The 19,677-nt window shown below is 43.1% G+C and overlaps 1 protein-coding gene across 1 annotated transcript; it reads left to right on the forward strand.

Annotated features, from left to right (window-relative positions):
• The first annotated feature begins 5,208 nt into the window (after positions 1 to 5,208).
• LOC310872518 (large ribosomal subunit protein uL1m-like) lies at positions 5,209 to 18,020 on the forward strand. The gene is made up of 9 exons (XM_083784447.1): positions 5,209 to 5,256; positions 6,415 to 6,499; positions 6,980 to 7,262; positions 10,565 to 10,648; positions 11,042 to 11,113; positions 12,317 to 12,428; positions 13,400 to 13,500; positions 16,178 to 16,259; positions 17,724 to 18,020. The coding sequence occupies exons 1-9, from the start codon at positions 5,226 to 5,228 to the stop codon at positions 17,858 to 17,860; spliced, it is 987 nt and encodes a 328-aa protein (XP_083640573.1). The 5' UTR covers positions 5,209 to 5,225; the 3' UTR covers positions 17,861 to 18,020.
• Positions 18,021 to 19,677: the final 1,657 nt, after the last annotated feature.

The following is a 19,677-nucleotide window of genomic DNA, read 5'->3' on the forward strand; positions in this document are numbered from 1 at the left end:
GGCCAGTGTTCCTGGCCCTCCTTCGACTGGATGCTATTTAGTAAGGTTAAAGCTTTGAACATTGAGCAATATTGCAATATTGAGCTGCACTGGATTTTGTATTGTATTACAGAGCTTGATTTAGGATGGTATTACATACCATGTAAGGTCTGAATTCTTACCACTTGTAGAAGTGGGGGGCCCTGCCACAGGACGAGCAGCTGGTGGTGGGAGACCTCTGGGTCCCCGTGCTGCTACGCCCAGGTTGGAATTGGCCCCGCGGTGGACTATAAAGTAAGTAAATTACGTGTTATATTGAGCTGAAGTGGATTTGTATTGTATTTCAGAACTTTCATGTCAAATCTGAATGTCTTACCACTTGCAGAAGAGGATTCTGGAGGAGGATTCTGAAGACCAGCAGTTGAGGGACCCGGTGCTCCCAGCGCTGCTGGACTCGCCGGGTGCACTATGAAGTAAGATTGAATGATGTGTTATATTGAGTGAATTCATATTGTATTTCAAAAAAGTTTGTGTCATATCTGAATATCTCACCAGTTATGGGAGTTTCCTGCGTTTGTCTCTCAAACATAGGCTGCAGCTGGGACATGGCCGTTGGTGAGGGACCCGGGGCTCCCAGCGCTGCTGGACTCGCCGGGCGGACTATGAAGTAAGACTCAATGATGTGTTATATTGAGCAGGAGTGGATTTATATTGCATTTCAAAAAGTTTGGGCCAAATCTAAAAAAAATCACCACTTATGGGAGTGGGTGGTCTCACATGGTGTACACCAGTACTCCCCCCGTGTGCCACCGGCAGTGATGGCATGGTCACGTATACTATTGGGTAATAATCAAACATGTCTTACACTAGGTTCAATCGTTTTATTAGATTTGTAAACTGTAAAGCACAACTAGACTTGAGTAGAGGTTTGGGTTGTGTAGTTTACCTTGCCATATTGGAAGTCCAATATGAAACAGTTGGGGATTTGAAATATTAGACATTGGCATAATCATTCCTCTTTCTTTGTGCAGTGTAAAGGGGGAGACTATTCTGGATTATAGAGCAACTGTTGAACATATCTCACAAAGATTTTGAGTTGCATCATGGCTACATTACTACAAAACACAAACATCTACCAAAGTAATTTGTCTTGAGTGAGTCATCTGAATACCTTACCATATCTATGTCCAGCAGTGCTCCCATGTCGTCCTGTGTCCTCCAGTGTGGTGTCTATGAAGCAAGGTTTAAACATTTACTGTGTAGGCCTACATTTTTAGAGTTTGCTGTTGTATTTGTAAACAGTCTGACTGATATGTATCTCTTACCACTTTCAGCAGGGCTCGAATCCTCCACCGCCTGCTGCTGGCTGCTCCCTTTAAAGTTAGGTTCAAACATTTGTTAGGTACAGCTATGACAACTGATGTCCTCCACAATGGCAATGACGATGTCATTAAATCAATCTTTCAGTAAGCACATGCTGACCTGCAGTTGGAGACGTCCGGCTGAAGTTGGATGTCGTATTCCTAGGCTCCGTGTAAGGGTCTAGGAATTGCAAGATGCCATAGTAGATCCTTTTTTTTTTTGGGGGCTCCCCCTGCACTCCCGCTTGCCTTCAGCTCGTTCATCTTCAGCTTACGATAGTAGTCCTTGATGGACTTCCATCGTGATTTGCACCTGCTAACTGTATGTGGCGGACACCAAAAGCATTTTGAGATGAAGTAGAAATAGTTTGTGTTCTGTCCTATTCAAATTGTTCAATTATGGGCTAAGGCAATACCATGGAGATTCTTAGTTTGAGATTCTATTTTGGGAAACCTGAACCCTTCAACAGCAACCATCTCTGCTTCATATCTTGACAGGATGAAGTCATGTACACGTTGGTTGTTTTCAAGCTACACTGCAGTGTATGTTGACAGTATTCTGTATGTATAGTGGCCACAAATATTTGGTCCAATATTTTATATAATTGTATAATGTATTATCTTTGGTCAGTCTTTGACTACATACAGTATAAATTAACTGGTGGTATTTGGGATTCATCATCTGCTGTGATACAGCTGCTGGATCGAAAATAAAAGTCTTCACATCATTGTAATTTGTGTGTTCTGGTTTCATGAGTAGGAAGAACATTGACAGTACATGATAGTTGTTTATATGTGTACTTTACACAACTTTGTAATGCTGGGTATAATTATTGTTACATGATTCACTCCTTGACATTGCAGCAATGACAATTACCAAACAATAGCAATATTGGGAGGTTAGACGGGAATAGCACATTCAACCAACATAGGTGCAGCCACATGGTCTATGGAATATGGATCAAAGTATTTGGTAAATGTTACATATACTTACGTTCAAGGCCTGATTCGGCACTTATTAGACGCCAAGCTTGTTCTTTTTTAATTGTGTTTTTGTAGTCTGCATGACCCAAGTTGTATATAACTGGGTGCCGGCTTACACTCATGATGAGCGCCTCATCTGTTGCCTCTGTGTCCTGCTCCTGCGACATGCTTGCTGCTCTCTGATATTATTGATTGTGCATTGGGCTGTTTTATAGCATGTGGGGGGAAGGTGGGGCACAATCAGTACTTGATGAGGTAACAGATAGGTGAGCACCAAGGAAGAGTGGACAAGAAATGGGTCTATTTGGAAAATTTATGTTTTTAAGTACAGTAAATTATGCATGATTAGAACATGCTTATCTGACAATTGGGGTCTAATATTTCTACCATTGCTACAAAAGTTGCTACCTGCACATTCACAATCCAGTCATTTGGGTGCATAAACAAGAAGTTTAAGAATGTATTTACCGTGCATGTTCACATCATGTACACTTTAGTAGGGTAGTTAGACTCAAACCGCCCTGAGTCAGACCATCCTTAAGTCCATGTTTTGTTTTGTTTGTCCCTGAAGGTAGGGCTGGACAAAATGATCGTTATTTATATCGATGTCGCGATATGAGAGTATAGATATTGTCTGGGATTTGGGATATCGTGGTGATAATGGCTTATAGGTTGGGATATCGTGGTGATAATGGCTTTCCTGGTTTTAATCAGATAAGTCCTATTCAACAATGTTCTAAAACCTATCAATAGAGGTATTTGTTAAAAAGAAAAAAAAAAAACATTTTATTTTGTCCCTATGCATGGTGTTCATGTCGCCCAGGCCCCAGCCCTATCTGAAAGTCAACCTCCATCCATCCATCCATCTTCAACCGCTTATCCGTAGTCCGGTCGCGGGGGCAACAGCTTCATTGGGAGGTGAAGGTTCATTCATTCATACATTGGGAGGTGAAGGTTCATTCATTAATACATTAGGAGGTGAAGGTTCATTCATTCATACATTGGGAGGTGAAGGTTCATTCATTCATACATTGGGAGGTGACGGTTCATTCATTCATACACTGGGAGGTGAAGGTTCATTCATTCATAAACTGGGAGGTGAAGGTTCATTCATTGGGAGGTGAAGGTTCATTCATTCATACATTGGGAGGTGAAGGTTCATTCATTCATACACTGGGAGGTGAAGGTTCATTCATTCATAAACTGGGAGGTGAAGGTTCATTCATTCATACATTGGGAGGTGAAGGTTCATTCATTCATACATTGGGAGGTGAAGGTCTATTCATTCATACATTGGGAGGTGAAGGTTAATTCATTCATACATTGGGAGGTGAAGGTTCATTCATACATTGGGAGGTGAAGGTTCATTCATTCATACATTGGGAGGTGAAGGTTCATTCATTAATACATTGGGAGGTGAAGGTTCATTCATTCATACATTGGGAGGTGAAGTGGCAAACAGTCGACGCCAGCGTCCTCACTTCCCACATTCACACACCGACGGTGGCGAGCTCACACCGACCGACTCATTGGAGGCGACGTGGGGTTCAGTGTCTTGCTCAAGGACACTTCGACATGTGGACAGGAGGAGGAGCCGGGATTCGAACCGCCGACCCAGGGATCACTGGACGACCGACCCGCTCTACCTCCTGAGCCACAGCCGCCGTTTGCTACTCCATATATGGATATCTTACCAACATATCCAAGTCTGACGTCACAAACTCCATATTCGAGGGCAAAGGCTGATGTATAGAGCTCCATATATGGAGAAAACAGACATTTAGAGCTGACATCATGTAGGAGATAGAACTCCATATATGGAGATACCAGACATTTAGAGCTGACATCATGTAGGAGATAGAACTCCATATATGGACATAGAGTCTAGTATCGATATATGGACGACATAGAACCCTATATCTTACCCCTTATCCCTACACTTGTCTTATTTGCCATTTTTTTTTACTATTTTTTTAAACATTTTTAAATAGTACAAATAGCCGATCTACAAGCTATAACCACGTGCTGATGTAGATCGGCTAGTTGAACTATTTTTAAATGTTTTAAAATAGTTAAGAAAATGGCAAATAAGTTTAGGGATAAGGGGTGACGTAAGATGGAGGCCAGAGTCTATTATCCATACAGTATATGGATATAGTCTATATCCATATATGGATATAGAGTCTATTATCCATATGATATGATGAGTTCTTCTTGGCATGATGTAGCATATTAAGGATAATTCCATACTAAAAGGCTTATACCTTTCTTTGTAGTTGTTACGTCCCCATCAAACTGGTCCAGGTGTTATTTTGTGCAAAAGCTCCTTATTGGCTATTTCCCCTTCGCTCATTTCCATCGAAATAAGTAGTAAAGTGTGCCGCTTGGGTTATTATTTACATTATGAAGAGAGGATATATACAAAGAAATTATAATTTTGAGCGATGGAAATAAGCAAATTAGCACAACACCCCATAGCCCCATTCAATCGACGTAACAACTACAAAGAAAGGTAAGAAAGCCATTTAGTATGGAATTCTCCTTTAATACACTGGCATCATCATTGTGATGTGCAAGCATCCAGCCAGCTATATTTACACTGGTTAATAACAGCCAGCTATATATAATAATAATAATAATAATAATAATAATAACAGCCAGCTATATTTACACTGGTTAATATTTAATAACCTTGAGTTAATTTTATATACTTTCCTCTTTGTAGATGATTGTTTATTCATTGTTTTGTTTTATATTAGCGACGCGTAGTGTGTGTGTGTGTGTGTGTGTGTGTGTGTGTGTGTGTGTCCCGAGTCCTCAGTATAGGGCGGAACCATTGTGTGGAACCGTTTGTTTCACCTCTTCGTTTCTACACGGAGCCTGTGCTGTGTGTGCACCAACATGGCGGCCTGCGCGAGGAGTGTTCTGAGAGGTCAGCTGTTTGTTTATGTTTCTGTATTTCAGCACATTTAATACATGTGTCATCACTATTATAGTGACACTATATATATATATACATGGTATTTAATACATACCATGTCATCATGCGAGGCTGTCGCTTGTCCAATAGAAGTGACGAACAAGCGACGCCATCACTGCTGGTGTTTAGCCTCATTCCGAGCAGTTTCTCCTCAGACTTCAGGGTGCGTGTGTGTGTGTGTGTGTGTGTGTGTGTGTGTGTGTGTGTGTGTGTGTGTGTGTGTGTGTGCGAGTTTAAAGATCTATAAGGGTCCATTTGGTTACTAACGCTAATCCACGCCTTTGTTTTTTCTCGGCTTGATTACTGCAATGCACTTTTTTCTGGACTGCCTAAGAAAACAACTGACAGATTACAACTTGTCCAAAATGCAGCAGCCAGAGTTTTAACTAGAACTAAGATGAGAGAACATACTCCAGTTTTGGCTTCACTGCACTGGCTTCCTGTTGTTTTTAGGATTGATTGATTTTAAAATTATTTTACTTGTGTATAAAGCTCTCAATGGTCTCGCACCTTCCTCCCTACATGACTGCCTGCCTAAATATGTCCCAAACCTTCCTACCTACATGACTGCCTGCCTAAATATGTCCCAAACCTTCCTACCTACATGACTGCCTGCCTAAATATGTCCCAAACCGCCCCCCTAAGGTCTTCCACTGCTGGCCTGCTCGCTTTGCCTAAAAAAATGGCAACTAAAAAATACGGGGAAGCTGCTTTTTCGACCTTGAGGCTTAATCAGGAGATGTAGTAGCCACAGGATAATCTAAGCGGTGGATATTGCTCATGTCTTTATGTATGTAAATTGTCTTGTTATTTGTGTTTTGTATTTGTGTTTCTGCATACTTGGCTGCTGTGTCGCAAGACAAATTTCAGTGTGAACTGACAATAAAGTACCATGTCATATCATATGATTAATATCATTATTATATCATATCATGGAACAAGCTCCCACTGTACCTTCGACAGGCAGCCCTCTGTAGACATTTTTAAAGCTCAGCTCAAGACCCACTTCTACAACATTGAATTTGTTATTCATGTCCTCACTGTATTGCATTGCTGCTTGTTTTTTAATGTCTTTGCCTTGCTTTTCTTTCTTTTCCCCTCTCTTCTTAGGGGGGTTCCAGAGCGCTGGGGGTCCCAGCATGTTGGCGAGGCGTCTCCTGACGGGGGTCCCCACCAGGACCTTTGCTGCTGTCAGGTGAGTCATTCTACCGCTCCTCCTTTCCCTAAAACATAAAACGCTTACCTTTCAAGAACGGAACACCAATACACCGATTTCAGCTGCCAGCTCTCTTTTGCCTTGCATATTGTATGGAGCAGTGGTTCCCCAGGGGTCCCTGAGGGAGTTCCAGGGGGTCATCCTCAAGAGGGGAACACACCCAAATCAAATCAAATTATGGCGTACATGTTCAATTATTCCATTCTCTTGTATCGTACTGTACTTGTAAAACCTCGCATCAGACTGTCCATCACAGAGGAGTAACCTCCATCACCAAGTGGCGCGCTATACAAGCTTGTAGGTCTGACACAGAAACATAGCTTTTTCAGAAAACTGTCAGGATGTAGAAGACATTTATAGAATCTGATCTCAGGTCATAGAATCGGTTAAGTAAACAATTTGAGTACACCCCCCTCCTCCCCCCTTCTCTCCCCCCCCCCCCCCCCCTCCTCTCCCCAGGCCGGCGAGGAAGTTCAGGAAAGAGGAGGCGAAGGTGAAGGAGCCGGAGAAGAAGAAGCAGACGGAGCGAGTCGTGATGGACGATAAGGACCGACACAAGCCGTACGGGAAGACGGCGTGGCTGCCCACGGACGACGTCTACGTGCAGAGGTTCTACCCCAGGGACGTGTACGAGGCGGGCGCGGCCGTGGACCTGCTCCACGCCTTCCAGGCGCTGGACTTCACGGACCCGGGCCAGGCTGTCCGCTTGGACCTCAGGCTGGACATGACGCTGCAGAAGAAGGTTTGATTCGTTTGTTGTTGTTTTTCACACACTGCGACGTCAGTGTTGTTTTCGTCGACTAAAACTAAGACGAAAAATGTTCGTGTGGCTCTGGGTTTCTGCCCCCTCAATGTCCTAACTCTTCTATTAGACGGCTCTCGGTTTCTGCCCCCTCAATGTCCTAACTCTTCTATTAGACGGCTCTGGGTTTCTGCCCCCTCAATGTCCTAACTGTTCTATTAGACGGCTCTGGGTTTCTGTCCCCTCAATGTCCTAACTCTTCTATTAGATGGCTCTGGGTTTCTGCCCCCTCAATGTCCTAACTCTTCTATTAGACGGCTCTGGGTTTCTGCCCCCTCAATGTCCTAACTCTTCTATTAGATGGCTCTGGGTTTCTGCCCCCTCAATGTCCTAACTCTTCTATTAGATGGCTCTGGGTTTCTGCCCCCTCAATGTCCTAACTCTTCTATTAGATGGCTCTGGGTTTCTGCCCCCCTCAATGTCCTAACTCTTCTATTAGATGGCTCTGGGTTTCTGAATCTGTAATTAATGGTCTATAGATTGCCCAGTTGTTAAGGCACACTGTATATTGTGTGTATACTGTATATACAAATGTATGTGTGTATGCACATTAAGGTTGGGCGGTGTGGGACATTTTAAAACCCCCGGTTTACTATTGCCAAAATACCCTGTTTTTCGGTTTTACCGTCTAATTCATTTTAACGTGGCCATGCGTTCGCATTATTTCATTTTGTTAATCCGAGACTGCTATTACAGTCTATCGCCACAAGATGGCCCCTTTCGCTATTGCAATGTATGGTCAGTCATGTTGGCCTGTCTTGTCCCTCTCTGCCTACTGTAGTGGACTGAGCTCCCAGGCTCAGCCAAACAGCATTGCCTGGCTGCCAGTGTTGTTTTCGTCGACTAAAACTAAGACGAAAAATGTTCGTCGACTACCATTCTTCACTGACTAAAACTAAATAAAAACTATCTATGATGACTAAAACTAAGACTAAATATACTAACAATTTCGTCAACAAATAAAAACTAGACTAAAATGTTAGGAAGGGACTAGTGGACAAGAGATCCAGTTTTATGCTGGGTTGCATGCTGAAAATAGCAGATCTACAATCTCACAACGCGTCGTGTATTTTCAGCATGCAACCAAAGTGTAAAATATGTCATTACAACGACATCAAGGCCTGTCAAAACACATTTTAGTCGACTAAGGGCCGATTCATACTCCTATTTTAGAGCCGAATAAAAGTCGGTTCTGCGCTGAAGAGCCTACAATTTGACGTCATTTGAGGTTCGGGGTGGCGGGTACCGTCCTAAAGTCGGCTCTTCGGTGCTACTGAAAATTTCTGACGAGCCGAAATCATTTCGGCACTACAGCGCCGAAACAGCTGTAAAATAGGAGTATGAATCGGCCCTTAATCAACTGTAGATTTAGTCGACTAAAATCGTATGACATTTAGTCGACTAAAACTAGACTAAACACTAGAACATTCCAGGCGACTAAAATGTGACAAAAACTAAGTGAAAACTATTCAAGAGACTATGACTAAAACTAAAATAGAAATTTGCTGCCAAAAACAACACTGCTGGCTGCCTGCTCCGAGTTGATCTCAGTGATTATTTTACCCATTACATTAGTATCTTATGATGTGACAGAAACGAGTCATGAACGCGTCTATAAACGATGCGCGACGACGTGCTGTGAGCTTGTAGATCGGCTATTTTCTGCGCGCGCTCCGCAGTACGGCGACGTATACTTAATTCTAGATTGGAAGTGGAGACGAAAGCTGTTGTCTCGCATCAGATTATTTTAGCATGATCAACTGAGTTTAGTTCATGCCTGACTAGTCCTGACAGAGAGTGGGCCAGTTGCTGTTGCTGATAGGAATATTTTTGCAATGCTGAGCTGCAACGAATCTGTTCTGTGACTTGACGTAAACCATACAGCGCACGCGCGCACACACACACACACACACGCGCGCGCGGCTAGCTTATTATTTAGCGCTTGTGTGTCACTTGGCTTCAGCGTTGCCTGTCATGGTGCACGCACGTTAGGGGGAGGCGGGCGGGGGAGAGCACGGCAAGTCGGTGACTGGCACAAGAATTTAGTCAGACGCAGGCGGAAGGATGGACCATGTTTAGTCAGACGCAGGCGGAAGGATGGACCATGTTTAGTCAGACGCAGGCGGAAGGATGGACCATGTTTAGTCAGACGCAGGCGGAAGGATGGACCATGTTTAGTCAGACGCAGGCGGAAGGATGGACCATGTTTAGTCAGACGCAGGCGGAAGGATGGACCATGTTTAGTCAGACGCAGACGGAAGGATGGACCATGTTTAGTCAGACGCAGATGGAAGGATGGACCATGTTTAGTCAGACGCAGACGGACGGATGGACCATGTTTAGTCAGACGCAGACGGACGGATGGACCATGTTTAGTCAGACGCAGACGGACGGATGGACCATGCGACGCTGACAGACAGACGGACGGACGGAGCATGCGATGCTGCCATTCTCTACTGCTTCCGTAAACAATAATCACGGCCACCCAACGCTCATGTCGGGTGAAACGGTTTGCCGGTTTTGACGGACGAAACCTTAATGATGTCATTAAACCGTATTAAACCGCGAAACCGAAATACCGCACAACCTTAATGCACATTGTAAACATAGACTGTAAAAAATATGGACAAAGCGTTCCCCGGGTCTAACATGAACGTAAAATGAAGCCTGTCAGTCCTTGTATTGTAAATCGCCATCTTTCTAGATCCGTTTTGGCCCAGCAGGCCATTGGCTGGCTCCGTTTTGGCCCAGCTGGCCATTGGCTGGCCCAGACAACGAGGCGGGACTTCCCCCCTTCTTCTCCGTTGGTTTTTATTTTGACTCGAGTGGGAGGGGAATCCCGATCATAGACTGTAACGGTAGCCACGCCCCTCAGAACATACGCGACTTTATGGTAATTTATTTTATAAATGGGACCATAATTTTCCAAAAAGAATATTATGACAATAGAAATGAGACTTTAAACTAGTGACTGGAAGCAGAAAGTATTCATGACCATGTTTATTAAGCTAATACAGTCTAGGTGAAGTTGGGCCCAAATACATGGACTTCTATGGGGCTATGGGTTTTTTTTGGGTCCAGTGACAGCGCCACAACAGGCTATTATATGAACTTTCAGGAGTTTCAGGCTTCACAAAATATCTGTCTGACTGCCCCCCTGATTGTAAACCAGAATTTAAAATTACATTCCTCTCATTTTTACCTGACTTGATTCTTTTTCTTTTTTTTTTATTGTCTTTCAGAAAAAAGTGGATCCCTTCGTCGGCACAGTGCACTTACCACACCCCATCAAGAAAGACACCAACAGAGTTATCGTTTTCACAGAGGTATGTGGGGTCCCCGGACCCCCAGGGGTCCATGAGGGAGTTCCAGGGGGTCCGGGGACCCCCAGGGGTCTATGAGGGGGGTTCCAGGGGGTCCGGGGACCCCCAGGGGTCCATGAGGGAGTTCCAGGGGGGCCGGGGACATGAGGGTTTTTCAGAAAACTGTCAGAAAAAAGAAGTCATTTGTAGAAATCGTCCTCGGGTCAAAATGTGTTTACCCATGTTGGGCGGGAACCCCATTTGGTGTTTTAAACATTATGTTATAATTTAGCTATTGACAAATAGCAGATCTGCAATCTCAGAGTACTCTGCTATTTTTATTTTTTTATTTATTTCAGAAAACTGGAGGATTTAGAAGACTAAATGTGTTAAATGAACGACATGTCTTCTCGGTAGGATCCTGATCAAGTCAAAGTGGCCCAGGAGGGCGGAGCTACCGCTGTGGGAGGAGCCGAGCTTGTACAGCAGGTGAGGTCACAACTATAGACATCTAAAGGTAGACGCCCCCTTTCCGCCTCTGGAGCGTATGTGATGATGTCATGATGATGATGTCATGCTCTGGAGCGTATGTGATGAATACTGGATGACTCGCCCCGGTGCGTGCCCGTTTTTTCCTCCAGTGAGGGGGATAACTTTGTAATATGCTATTGGCTGTTTGTATTCTTTTTGGAAAAATATAAAAAGATACTCCTGTGGAAAGGCTATATTATTTGACTTATATTGAACCTATAAACAATTTAGTATATGTAAGGTTTTGCCCCCTCAAATGGTACCTCGTCAGATAATCCCCACATATCCTACAACAACTTCTGTGAACAGACTTCACTGTAGTAGCTTTTCATAAATTATATTTGTACTTAGGCTGTTCTGCTGTCATGAAAGTTTATAGTTAGAGAAATTCAAAGTCCAGCCGTCTGCTGTCCAGCCTCTCCCACCCCTCACTGGGGAAAATTCTGGGAGGAAAACAGAAACGGGGCGAGTAGTCTTGTTTACATATGTGATGATGTCATGATTATGATGTCATGCTCTGGAGTGTATGTGACGATGTCATGATTATGATGTCATGCTCTGGAGCGTATGTGATGATGACATGATTATGATGTCATGCTCTGGAGCATAATGTGTGCTCAAGGGAGGGCAAAACATTCCCAGAGATTCCTTTTGCAATTTTACAATTTATTAATTTATCAGACACTCTTAATCCATTTATTAATCCATTTATCAGACGCTCTTAATCCATTTATTAATCCATTTATCAGACGCTCTTAATCCAGAGCGATTTACATTAAGCAAGAACAAAAAGCATGGCAATACATCACATACATAAAAAAGTATAGTTATCATGAAACATGCGTAAGCTAAGAACGTAACGGAATATCCATATAATGAAACTACTGTACTGTACTGTACTGTACTGTACTGTACTATTCATATATACTATGAAGTGTGTAACGACTACATACATTCTTGTGCTGTCTACGTAACATGCTATAAGTCTGTATAAAATACGTAACATGCTATAAGTCTGTATAAAATGCTATCTAAGTCTACATAAAGTGGACTAGGGTAAGTGCTACGGGCTATGATCTTAGTGGATCAGATCTTATGTCCTTCTCTGTGCTCTCCAGATCTTAGACGATCAGATCTTATGTCCTTCTCTGTGCTCTCCAGATCTTAGACGATCAGATCTCAGCAGATTTCTACCTGGCGGTCCCAGAGATCCTCCCTAAGCTGCAGCCGCTGAAAAACAAACTGCGCAAGAAGTTCCCTAAGACCAAGAGAGGTACGTGTGTGTGTGTGTGTGTGTGTGTGTGTGTGTGTCCATTCTAATTAAAGAATTAAACTCATTGTCAACATTTTACTATGTCATTAACCCATTCTGACCTGAGATCAGATTCTAAAAATGTTCTTCTACATCCTGACAGTTTTCTGAAAAAGCCTATGTTTCTGTGTCAGTCGTTCTTCGATTAAAAAAAAAATAGCAGATCTACAAGCTCGTAGCGCGCCACCGAGTGGCGCGCTACGAGCTTGTAGATCTGCTATTTTTTGAAAAATCGAACAACGACTGACATTTTTAGAATCTGATCAAAGGTCAGAATGGGTTAATCAGACCAGTGTGTGTCCAGTGGATACCTCGTATGAATCTGATCTCAGGTCAGAATGGGTTAATAAATGTTTATTTACCCTATATACATTTATATATTACCTATACACGTATATATTTATATACAATTTGTACCATTTGGAAAACGACCGAATGGGACATTGAGCATAATGAGTACTAACTACTTTTGATACTTTAAGTATATTTTTTGATGCCAGTACTTTTGTACAAGTAAATATAAAATTACTTGTAACAGAGTATGTCTATTGACACTTTTTCTTAACCCATTTTGACCTGGGAACGATTCTACAAATCTACAAATTTACAAACCTCCCCGGAAGCAAAGATTTGAGTTAAAAACGTTCACTCTGACAGAATATACATTGCAAATTTGCGCCCACATTTTCATGATTTTTTTCAAAAATAGCAGATCTACAAGCTCGTAACACGACACAGAGTGCCGATAACTTGTAGATCTGCTATTTTTCAATAGCTAAAGTATAACATAATGCTGAAGTAAAACGTGTCAGTACTTAAACCACCACTGGAATAGTCAAACTGCTAACCATGCTCTGTCTCTTTCTATGTCTCTCTCTCTCTCTCTCTCTCTCTCTCACTCTCACTCTCTCTCTCTCTCTCTCTCTCTCCAGGCTCTGTAGGGATCGACATTCCCAAGATGATGGCGGTGTTCACATCGGGTCACGAGTACGCTGTGGAGAGGGACTGTTACGTTGTGACACAGATAGGAACGGTATGTCTGGAGGGGGACTGCTATAGTGGTGACACAGATAGGAACGGTATGTCTGGAGGGGGACTGCTATAGTGGTGACGCAGATAGGAACGGTATGTCTGGAGGGGGACTGCTATAGTGGTGACACAGATAGGAACGGTATGTCTGGAGGGAGACTGCTATAGTGGTGACACAGATAGGAACGGTATGTCTGGAGGGGGACTGCTATAGTGGTGACACACATAGGAACGGCATGTCTGGAGGGGGACTGCTATAGTGGTGACACAGATAGGAACGGTATGTCTGGAGGGGGACTGCTATAGTGGTGACACAGATAGGAACGGCATGTCTGAAGGTAAAGGGGGACTGCTAAAATGGACAAAGCGGGGTGTTGTGGGCTATAGTTCCACACATTGGAACTATCCCATTGAGACAAAGCGGGGTGCTATGGGCTATAGTTCCACACATTGGAACTATCCCATTGAGACAAAGCAGGGTGCTTTGGGCTATAGTTCCACACATTGGAACTATCCCATTGAGACAAAGCTTGGGTGCTATGGGCTATAGTTCCACACATTGGAACTATCCCATTGAGACAAAGCAGGGTGCTATGGGCTATAGTTCCACACATTGGAACTATCCCATTGAGACAAAGCAGGGTGCTATGGGCTATAGTTCCAAACATTGGGTTTCTGACAATGTAGTCTGAAAACCCACCTTTTCAGACTCCATCATGGCCCGTAGCACTTACCCTAGCCCCTTAGATAGCACTTTATGTAGACTTAGATAGCATTTTATACAGACTATAGCATGTTACGTAGACAGCACTAGAATTGCATTTTATGTAGTCATAGCACTTTATAGTATATATATATATATATATAGTATAGTATGTATAGTTTCATTATATAGATATTCCACTGTTACGTTCTTAGCTTACGCATGTTTCATAACTACTTTTTATATGTGATGTATTGACATGCTTTTTGTTCTTGCTTAATGTAAATCACTCTGGATTTAACCCATTTTGGGGCGGGAACCCCTTTTCGTGTTGCATTATGTAATGCTTTAGCTATTGGAAAATTGCAGATCTAGGTGGCGCGCTATGAGCTTGTAGGTCTGCTATTTTTTGAACAATCGTGAAAAGTGACATGAAAATGTTTGAGAACGACTGACATAGAAAAACTGCTTTTTCAAGAAGACAGTCAGGATTTAGAAAGACATTTGCAGAATCGTTCCCAGGTCTAAATGGCTTAACCCATTCTGACCTGAGATCAGATTCTAAAAATGTCTATTACATCCTGACAGTTTCATTATTAACCCATTCTGACCTGAGATCAGATTCTAAAAGTGTCTTCGATTTTTCAAAAATAGCAGACCTACAAGCTAGTATCGCGCCACTCGGTGGCTTGTAGATCTGCTATTTTGCAATAGCTAAAGCATAACATGATGCCGACACCAAAATGGGTGCCCGTTCAGAATGGGTTAAGAGCGTCTGTGGTTGTCTGTGTTCCAGCTGGGCATTTAGGTTTAGGTTTATTTAATTAGCATGTAGTACAAAGAATTGACAATAACATATCAAAGAAAAAATATACAATGCAAGGAAGGGAAGAAGCCAGAAGGCTTATATGGCATCCTTTCCTGTAGGAAGAGGTCATTGGTTTAAACAGATTAAAAGGTCATAAAGAACAGTACAAAAGTCTACAAGTTGGCATAGGGAGGGGGGGGCAGCTGTGCAGTAAAGAAATAAAAACACAGACTGCACAAAAAACAGAAATAAACAATACAACAAGAAACACACAAAAGAAAATATAACGCATCAAGGTAACACTACAATGTAATCTACAGAGAGGAAGAAATAAGATATTTCTTTAGATGTTTTTTTGAATATTGGCAAGGATAATGAGGATTTAAGTGAAGCATCTATAGGGAATTCCATAGATGAGGGCCTCTAAATTTGATGAAAGATTGATGTTTGGACGTGCGACAATAGGGCAATTCAAAATTATCTCTTTGCCTTGTGGGGTAGGAGTGAATGTCAGAAGTGACACGGAAGAAATTGTGAAAAGAAGACGGAATGTCTTGTTCGCATTTTTTTAATTTAAACATAAATAAACATGTCTGAAAAACGTTTACTTTGTCAATGGGTAATAGTGGATATTTCCTGCTGGACATGTCCAGGGTTAAGAGTGTCTGTGGTTGTCTGTTGTTCCAGTTGGACATGTCCAGGGTTAACCCATTCTGGGCGGGAACCCATTTTGGTGTCAGCATCATGTTATGCTTTAGCTATTGAAAAATAGCAGATCTACAAGCTCGTAGCGCGCCACTCGGTGGCGTGCTACGAGCTTGTCGGTCTGCTATTTTTTTTTTTTATCGAAGAACGACTGACATTTTTAGAATCTGATCTCAGGTCAGAATGGGTTCATCAGACCAGTGTGTGTCCAGTGGAAACCTCGTATGAATCTGATCTCAGGTCAGAATGGGTTAATCAGACCAGTGTGTACGTCCAGTGGAAACCTCGTATGAATCGGATCTCAGGTCGGAATGGGTTAATCAGACCAGTGTGTGTCCAGTGGAAACCTCGTATGGATCTGATCTCAGGTCAGAATGGGTTAAGAGTGTCTGTGGTTGTCTGTTGTTGTTACAGTTGGACATGTCCAGGGTTAAGAGTGTCTGTGGTTGTCTGTTGTTCTTCCAGCTGGACATGTCCAGAGAGAAGCTGTTGGAGAACCTGCAGGCGGTCGTGGTAGACGTGTGCAAACACCGTCCGGACACCTACGGTACGTTAAAAAGTGGTGAAGTGGTCCTTTAATAATAATAATAATAATAAAACTTTATTTGTATAGCACCTTTCATGACATGAAATGCAGCTCAAAGTGCTTTACAGAACAATGGAGAATAAAAGAAAAGCAAGGCAACGACATTAAAAAACAAGCAGTAATGCAATACAGTGAGGACATGAATAACAAAAAATAAAAGATCAATTAAAAGCAATGTTGTAGAAGTGGGTCTTGAGCTGAGCTTTAAAAATGTCTACAGAGGCTGCCTGACGAAGGTACAGTGGGAGCTTGTTCCATGCCGACGGCCCGTAGAAGCAAAAAGCTGCTTCCCCGTATTTTTTAGTTGCCATTTTTTTAGGCAAAGCGAGCAGGCCAGCAGTGGAAGACCTTAGGGGGCGGTTTGGGACATATTTAGGCAGGCAGTCATGTAGGTAGGAAGGTGCGAGACCATTTAGAGCTTTATAGTAAAATTAATTTAAAATCAATCCTAAAAACAACCGGAAGCCAGTGCAGTGAAGCCAAAACTGGAGTAATATGTTCTCTCATCTTAGTTCTAGTTAAAACTCTGGCTGCTGCATTTTGGACAAGTTGTAATCTGTCAGTTGTTTTCTTAGGCAGTCCTGAAAAAAGTGCATTGCAGTAATCAAGCCGAGAAAAAACAAAGGCGTGGATTAGCGGTTTTGCATCGTCCAATGACAAATAGGCTCTGATTCGTGCAATATTTCTAAGGTGAAAAAAGGCAATCTTGGTAACATGATTAATGTGGGAATTAAATTTTAATTCAGAATCAATAATGACCCCCAGGTTCTTTACTGTACTGTTACTTTCTACAGTCAGGTTGCCAAGTCTGCTTATTATTTATGTTATTTATGTTATCTTATTATATTTCTGCTCACTAGAACCGATTATGAGAACTTCTGTCTTATCCTCATTTAGCTTGAGAAAGTTCTCACTCATCCAACATTTGATGCTAAGCTCTGCCTGGCCAGGGGAGATACTGCACGCAGTACTACTTGCCAACCACTAGGTGTCCTCCTACCACTACCAGACACTAGGGTGTAAAATGTCTCTTTTAGTACGTCTGGAAATAACAGCCAATTCTCTCTCTCTCTGTCTCTGTCTCTGTCTCTGTCTCTGTCTCTCTCTCTCTGTCTCTGTCTCTGTCTCTCTGTCTCTGTCTCTCTCTCTCTGTCTCTGTCTCTGTCTCTGTCTCTCTCTCTCTCTCTCTCTGTCTCTGTCTCTGTCTCTCTATGTCTCTCTGTCTCTGTCTCTCTATGTCTCTCTCTCTCTGTCTCTGTCTCTCTCTGTGTGTCTCTGTCTCTGTCTCTCTCTCTATGTCTCTCTCTCTCTGTCTCTGTCTCTCTCTCTCTCTGTCTCTCTCTCTATGTCTCTCTCTCTCTCTGTCTCTCTATGTCTCTCTGTCTCTCTCTCTCTCTCTGTCTCTCTATGTCTCTCTCTCTCCAGGTCATTTCATAGAGAGGGCCATCATTTCAAGTCGAACCAGTGAAGCTCTTTGGTTTAAGAGTGAAGACGTTTTACCGCCAAAGAGTGAAGACGTATTACCGCCACCGCCAGAAAATGACAAACCCATTCTGACCTGAGATCAGATTTAAAAAATGTTCATCTACATCCTGACAGTTTTCATTCTGACCTGAGATCAGATTCTAAAAATGTTCTTCTACATCCTGACAGCTTTCTGAAAAAGCTATGTTTCTGTGTCAGTCGTTCTTCGATTTTTCAAAGATATAGCAGACCTACAAGCTCATAGCGCGCCACTTGGTGGCGCGCTATGAGCTTGTAGATCTGCTATTTTTGTAGATCTGCTATTTTTCAATAGCTAAAGCATAACATAATGCTAACACCAAAAGGGGTTCCCGCCCCAAAATGGGTTAAATCAGTGTGTTCACATTTTGTACAACTGTAAAAATAAAGTGATAATAATGAATGTGACCGACGCTTTGTCTTTCCGTCAAGTTTGTAATTTAACAATAAGTCCTAATTATTAGCCTTATTATTCATTTATGCCTTTTAAAATTCGTCGTTCTCAAAAGTGGCATAAAAATCTAATATTTTATGCTTAAAGGGACACATGTTGTCTCAGTAAGACAGCTCTCCCCCTATCCACAATGAGGAGCAGTGCACCAAATAAGTATGGGAATTGTAGTCCAGGAAGGTAGTGAGACCAGTGTCCATGACATCAGAGACACTGTGCTCACTGCTACAATCTAAAATAGCTAAAACCACATATTACACACATAAAGACCCCCAGGAATGTGTTCTAAAGCTTCTAAACGTCATTAACATATATGTTTTTGCAAAAAGGGTGAAGTGTCCCTTTAAGCATTTAGATTTATCCCTGGCGCAAAACAGTTTCTGGGGTGAGGGGGTGCTTGTTGGATTTCACTCAACATCCACCTGTTTAGAATGTGTTTTTTTTTATATCATTTTTATCCCACGATTGTGTAACCCATTTTTCACCCCTGTGTCAATTACCTAATGTGATCCTGGGCTCTACACACCCTCCACCAACCTAGTCCCCATATATGGGGGACAAGGGGAGAGCAACCTAGTCCCCATATATGGGGGACAAGGGGAGAGCAACGGACTTGAACTCATGCTTCCTTCATGCCTGAGTGTCCAAGTTGCTCCTTTACACCTGACAGGGGGGAGTTTCCCTGGTTGGATGTAGCGCGTGGAAGGAACACGTTATTCCAACCAGTTCCTTTCCCCTCCATCAGGCACCCCGGCTGGCCAGGGGGAGGCAGTTTAGTGACCAGGATTACTGCATGTTTTTTGGGAGGGTACCTACCCTAGGGGACACGGGGAGAACATGTGAGGGTACCTACCCTAGGGGACACGGGGAGAACATGCAAACTCCACACAGAAAGGCCCTTTCGCCAACCCCGCCTTCGGGTATGGGCACTGATGACGCGGAGGAGGAAACGCGCCGCCAGCACCCAGGAGGTTGCATTACTTAAAACGAGTGCTTCCAGGAGGCAGCAAGAGGTTGCATTACTTAAAACGAGTGCTTCCAGGAGGCAGCAAGAGGTTGCATTACTTAAAACGAGTGCTTCCAGGAGGCAGCAAGAGGTTGCATTACTTAAAACGAGTGCTTCCAGGAGGCAGCAAGAGGTTGCATTACTTAAAACGAGTGCTTCCAAACTCCAACGCTGAGGCCCAATCTGCTCCCTCGCTGACTCAATGAGCCCTCACTGACTTAGCTGACCAATCCGCTCCCTCGCTGACTCAATGAGCCCTCACTGACTTAGCTGACCAATCCGCTGCCTCGCTGACTCAATGAGCCCTCACTGACTTAGCTGACCAATCCGCTCCCTCGCTGACTCAATGAGCCCTCACTGACTTAGCTGACCAATCCGCTGCCTCGCTGACTCAATGAGCCCTCACTGACTTAGCTGAC

Source organism: Protomyctophum parallelum (genome assembly GCF_964188405.1).
Source record: "Protomyctophum parallelum genome assembly, chromosome: 15".
Classification (NCBI taxonomy): Eukaryota; Metazoa; Chordata; class Actinopteri; order Myctophiformes; family Myctophidae; genus Protomyctophum; species Protomyctophum parallelum.

Bases quoted from the DNA above. Each gene is read 5' to 3' on its own strand.
- LOC310872518 (XM_083784447.1), top strand. From the start codon at position 5,226: ATGGCGGCCTGCGCGAGGAGTGTTCTGAGAG. The intron at 6,500-6,979 runs GTGAGTCATTCT...TCCTCTCCCCAG, and splicing joins AGGACCTTTGCTGCTGTCAG to GCCGGCGAGGAAGTTCAGGA. The intron at 10,649-11,041 runs GTATGTGGGGTC...TCTTCTCGGTAG, and splicing joins GAGTTATCGTTTTCACAGAG to GATCCTGATCAAGTCAAAGT.